At 36.5% G+C, this 6,043-nt stretch overlaps 1 protein-coding gene across 1 annotated transcript in view; it reads right to left on the reverse strand.

Moving 5' to 3' along the window:
• Positions 1–6,043, reverse strand: part of LOC106883993 (protein lev-9-like) — a 1,203,458-nt gene that overhangs the window by 374,577 nt on the left and 822,838 nt on the right. Inside the window, exon 9 of the mRNA XM_052971268.1 lies at positions 3,101–3,274. Within this exon, the coding sequence (XP_052827228.1) occupies positions 3,101–3,274 (174 nt within the window). The remainder of the gene's footprint in view (positions 1–3,100; positions 3,275–6,043) is intronic.

Consider the following 6,043-nt stretch of genomic DNA (forward strand, 5'->3'; position numbering starts at 1 on the left):
GCATCAACAATGAGTCAAAAAACAAAGGGGAAAAAATAAAGCTAACAAATGTTTTTTTTCTATTTGAAGTTTTGTTGTGGCTCAGTGGTTAAGATGCTTAACCAAGTCTTTCATACACAGTTAAAATTGTTTAACTTTTTAGCATTTAAACCAGTCATATCTGGTCAAAATATTCTACCTGGTTTATGTTCAAACTGGTCAGACAGAGTATCTCACAGCTACCACATAATATCATTATAAAAATAAACAATCACATCACTGAAATCTTGAATCTACAGGATAATGCATGTCTAATTCAAAACAATGTGAATAAACAAGCATTACATTTGACAAAATAATCTGAATGCTATGAGGTTAACTCTAGCTGATTACAACTTACAAAATTGGGATTAGTGATATTTAAAGCACAGGAATGGGTGTATAGTTAAAAAGCTTGGTTCCAATCCAAACAGTTCAATTCCACTATATAATACCTTGGGCAAGTGTTTTATAGTATAGCCTTGCACAGGTGAAGCCTTGCGAGTGGATTTGGTAGTCAGAAACTGAAAGATACCTGTTGTGTATGTGTGTGTGTGTGTGTGTATATATATATATATATATATATATATATATAATACAAATGATATATGAGCATATGCATGTATACATACATATATGTACATGCCTACATCTATATGTATATACAGATGCATACAGATCTGGAACCAATAGATGTGACCTGTGTGTATTTTACAGGATTTTCATTTCCAAGGGTAATGTAATAAATTCTAGACAGGAGCAAGCATTGAGATACTTGTGCATGAGGAGATTTACATTTGCCAAATAAAGTAGTTTTATAGTAGGTTGCAATTGCAGCAATTACTAATCGGTGCAATTAAAACATTTGTAGGTCTTAAAAGGCAGTATAGAATTATAGAATTAAAGGTAATGACATTGCTACTTTGGAGTAATCCTTATTTTTAATATTCTTTCTCTCTTCTATATATACACACACACACATACATGCACATATATAAATACACACATATATGTAAATATATATGTGCAAGTGTGTTTTTGTGTATTTTGCCTTAACAATATGCAATAGTTGTAAACAAGCATCACTATCATATAAGCAATGTTAAGTTCATTTCCAGTCCTCCATGAAAAGTCTGTCTGACTATGGAGAAATATATACCTCTCTTTGAAACAGGTAAGGTTTGGTAACAAGAATGGCATCCACATGAAGAAAATCTGCCTCAGCAAATTCTGTATGACTCATACAAGCTTGGAATTATGATGATAACTGAGAATCAACATATTTCTATACCAGTATTGATCAACTGACATCAAGAATGGGTTTGCTCCAAACAAACAAACATTATTCAAAGTGGTGACACTGCTTGCTTAAATTCTCTCCACTTATAAATGGCTTAGGCAATTAGTCCTTTTCCTTATTTACACTCAATTTGCAGATAACTAAAGATGGATTTTATAGTTTATTCTGAACGAAAGACTAACAACTGATATCCTCTATGTCCTCAACTATTAGCTAATTAGTACATTTGCATACAAACCTCCATTTTACATATGGTTCTAAATAGATGCCATAGTTTACTCAGGTGGTAGGGGTGCTATTTAAGATCAATATCTTCTTAATATTAGACCCTGTCCCTTCAACCTACACCTTCTGTACCACTTCATTTCATATACAATGCAAAAAGGTACTCTGGTTTGTTTAATCAATTAGGGTTTTTCAGTAGATTTCAATAGCACTAATTTGCTATGATTTTAATATTTGAATATTGTAAATATGTTTAATTTGTTCATCAATTACCCCACTTTGACTCCACCCCCTCCTCACATTATATTCCCTTTTGATTCATTTCTCGCTTTCTTTTCAACCTTTTAACATTTCAAATTCACTGCCTTTTCCACACACACACACACACACACACACTTTCCCGCTCTCTTACACACACGCACACACAGACACACACACACACACACACACACACACTTTCCTGCTCCCTCTCACACACATGCACACACACATACACACACACTTTCTCTCTCCTCCCATGCACACACACATGCACATGCATGCATAAATGCACACACACACGCACACACGTGTGTATGTGTGTATATCTTTAATTACTTATGTCTTGGACAGTGGCTATGTTGGGGTTCTATTTTGAAGGGTTTAGTTGAATAAATTGGTCTGAGCACTTATTTCAACTCTTGTATTTATTCCATTGATCTCTTTTGCCAAACCATTAGGTTGCTGGGAGACAAATATACCCACGCCAGTTCAATAGTTATAAGCATGAGTGCTCTTTATGAGACATTGCACCGAGTGCATTCTATGTGGCACTGGATTGAGTATAATTTATGTTGCACTTGCATGAATGCCTTTTATGTGGCACAACTACCCACAAGACAAATATAGCTTGGCTGGAAGAGCGAGTGCCGGGGTATGGCCATAGAGGGTATGCCTGTTTGTATGAATGGCTACAATTTTACTTAGTTTGATGTGTCTTCTCAATTAAAGCAAATTGCTAGAAGTCTTGGTCCCTTGTAATCATTATGTAATATATGGGAGGAGAGAGAGAGAGAGAGAGAGAAGGAAAGAGATTTACCTATACATTATAAATAATTGAATATACCCATGTCTACTTATTATGTTTTCAATATACACATACATACATTAGTTGGCACTCCGTCGCTTATGACATCAAGGGTTCCAGTTGATCCGACCAACGGAACAGACACATGTACTGTTAATGTAGTTCTCGGATATATTCAGCGTGACACAGTGTGACAAGGCTGACCCTTTGAAATACAGGTACAACAGAAACAGGAAGTAAGAGTGAGAGAAAGTTGTGGTGAAAGAGTACAGCAGGGTTCGCCACCATCCCCTGCCGGAGCCTCATGGAGCTTTAGGTGCTTTCGCTCAATAAACACTCACAACGCCCGGTCTGGGAATCGAAACTGCGATCCTATGACCGCGAGTCCGCTGCCCTAACCACTGGGCCATTGCACCTCCACACATACATACATACACGCACACATTCAAGTATATAATTTAGAAAGGGAAAACAAATACTCAAATACTCACGTTTACAAACTGGTAACGATCCCGACCAAACACCATTGGCCTGGCATTCTCTTACTGGCTGACCATGTAGCTCGTACCCTTCATTGCAATGGTAGGTCACCTTGCCTGGAAACCTAAACCTGTTACCCTCACGTCTACCATTCACCAGTTCTCCGGGGAATCCGCAATTTTTAACTGTAAGTCAAAAAAAAAAAATTTTTTGTTTAATTAAAGGAAATTGCAGATATATTGGTGAGTTTAGGATCAGTTTTTGTAAAAAATTTTGAAAATAAAAGAAAAACAATAAACCTCTGTAATCAAAATTTTAAAAATGTAATTCAATTAATATGGCTTTGTGGTTACTTTGTAACTATTTGGTTTCAAGTTGAGTCCCACTGTGTGGCACCTTGAGCTAGTGTCTTTTACTATAGCTCCTGGCTGACCAATGCCTTCTAAGTAAATTTGGTTGACAGAAACTGCGTGGGAGCCTGTAGCATGTATGTGTATGTGTGTGTTCCCTAAATGTTTGACGTGTGTTTATTTACATATTTATCGGTTTGGCAAAAGAGGAGCTGAATAAACAGTAGACTTAAAATAGTATATACTGGAATCAATTTGTTTTGACTAAAGTTTTTCAAGGTGATGTCCCAACATGGCCATAGTTTGATAACTGGAACAACTAAAAAACACAAAATAAAGGCCTGTTAATTTTCAGGGACATTTTTTTTGCTATTGTTGCTAGGTATGAGGGTAACCAAAAAGAAAAACAATTTCCCTAAAAATTGTATGAAGGATGAAAGTGCATGCCTCAGTGGTTAGGGTGTTGGGCTCATAATGATGAAGTAGTCGGTTCAATTCTCAGACTAGGTTCTGTGTTATGTTCTTGAGCAAGACACTCTATTTCACGTTGCTCCAGTTCACTCAGCTGTAGAAATGAGTTGCAAGGTCACTGATGCCAAGCTGTATTGGCCTTTGCCTTGGTCAACATTGGTGGCATGGGCAACTACTGGTCATACATAAATAACCTTGCCCAGACTTGTACTTTGGAGGGTAACTTTCTAGGTGCAATCCCATATTCACTCATGACTGAAGTAGGGTCTTTACCCTTAGGTTTGAAGGAATGGACACTTTCAGTTTCTCTCTGCCAAATTCATTCACATATCTTAGGTCAGCCTGAAGCTATAGTAGAAAATACTTGCTCAAGTTACCATTCAGTGGGACTGAACCCAGGACCATATGGCTGGGAAGCAAACTTCCTAACCACTCAGCCATGTCTGTTAGTGACAGAGAAGGATTTAAACTCTGAATGCATAGACCAGATATCACACATTGTTCCTGCTGATGTTCTGATAATTCCAATGATCCTCTGCCCTGGATTGATCCTTTTTTTCATCAATCCTCAAAAAGAATGAAAGGCAAAGGTGATTGATGAGAAATTTTAACTTTGAGTATTGAGAATCAACACAAATATTATAAGGTATCCTATCCAACTCTCTAACAATTCTGCTAATTTCCCACTTTAAATATACTAAGCATGAAAAATATTATTGGATGGTCGAAAGTAGAATGTTTTTGATCATAGACCTGGTCAGTTAGGCATGAACTGGGATAACACCAACAAACATCAGATCTGTTATAGTTTTGCTGAAATTGGTCTCTGTTAAATGCTCCAACTTATTGTAGGGTTAAAGTAGTTTTGATACCCAGGTCTGGGTCTTATGTTAAGTAGAAAATATTTCAAAAAGGAGAAGATTGATGTATAAACTGTAACTTTACACTTGGCAGAGATAGATATGGATCTAACAGCATCGATGTTATAGTTCAATGTGTGACCGGGTGGTGGTGGGAGATGGGGGAGCGAATAAAACAGAATAAAACAAGTAGTCTTTGACAGAAATATACCTAGACCTCATCCAACAGCAAAGAATGGAAGATCTGTGGTTCAATTCAATTCAGTTTATTAATAGAATATTTACGAGAAGCTGATTTATTCCCAAATAGAATAGGAACTATATGGTTCATGATAATGGCTTAGAGTAGCAACAGTATTCTGTTAAAAATACAACAGCTCCAACAAAAGGTATCTCACCAACAACTGTGTTAGGAAAATTGATGTAAAGCAATAATGACAGCCAATCTTGAATTAGATTACATATTTCCTTACATTTGCAAGCCATTTTGCATTTACAAGCCATATGCAGGGCTCGCGCTTTGGTATTGAAAATTAACAGAAAGAGTATTGTGTTGCTTTCTGCCAAAATAAATAATTTCTTTTGACAAGGCCAAATATAGTAAGATGAGGATTTATGGTAAGTTGAATTATCTTCAAAATTCCATATTTGATTACTTTATGGAAGAGGGGGAAATTGTCCATAATCCTTGTAGGATCATCTAGAATTGGAGATTAGGATAATTTAGTTTGGCTGGTTCAGTAAATGTTTGAAGGTGAGTTGTTACAGAAGGAAGACAAATAGGAAGAATTAGTTCTGCAGAAGTTCATTCTGGTGAAGAAATATGAAGTTGAGTATTTAGCATGATGTCTTTGAGAGACAAATGTTCTATTGAGTGTTTCTTATGATGCCAGTGGATACAGAGTTGCTAAATGCAGTAGAACAGATATCTTTATAAGCCTAATGTTGGAAAAACAACATAAATAACAAACCCCAAGTGTTATAAGTTTGTGGTTTCAATTCACAGATCAGATGCTGTGCTGTGTTCTTGGAGAAAAACACTACATTTCACGTTGCTCCTGTCCCTTCACAGTTGTAATTGTGTAACCATGCAATGGACTGGTATTACATTCAGGGGTATTGATGATGATGATGATGAGGAGGAGGAGGAGGAGGAGGAATGAGGCAGTAATTATAGCATTTATGGCTAACAGCTTACTAATCAAACAATTGTTTCTCATAATACATTTAGAATGTGTGTGTGTGTGTGTGTGTGTGTGTGTGTGTGTGTGTG

The sequence above is a fragment of the Octopus bimaculoides genome, chromosome 10 (assembly GCF_001194135.2).
Source record: "Octopus bimaculoides isolate UCB-OBI-ISO-001 chromosome 10, ASM119413v2, whole genome shotgun sequence".
NCBI classification, from domain to species: domain Eukaryota; kingdom Metazoa; phylum Mollusca; class Cephalopoda; order Octopoda; family Octopodidae; genus Octopus; species Octopus bimaculoides.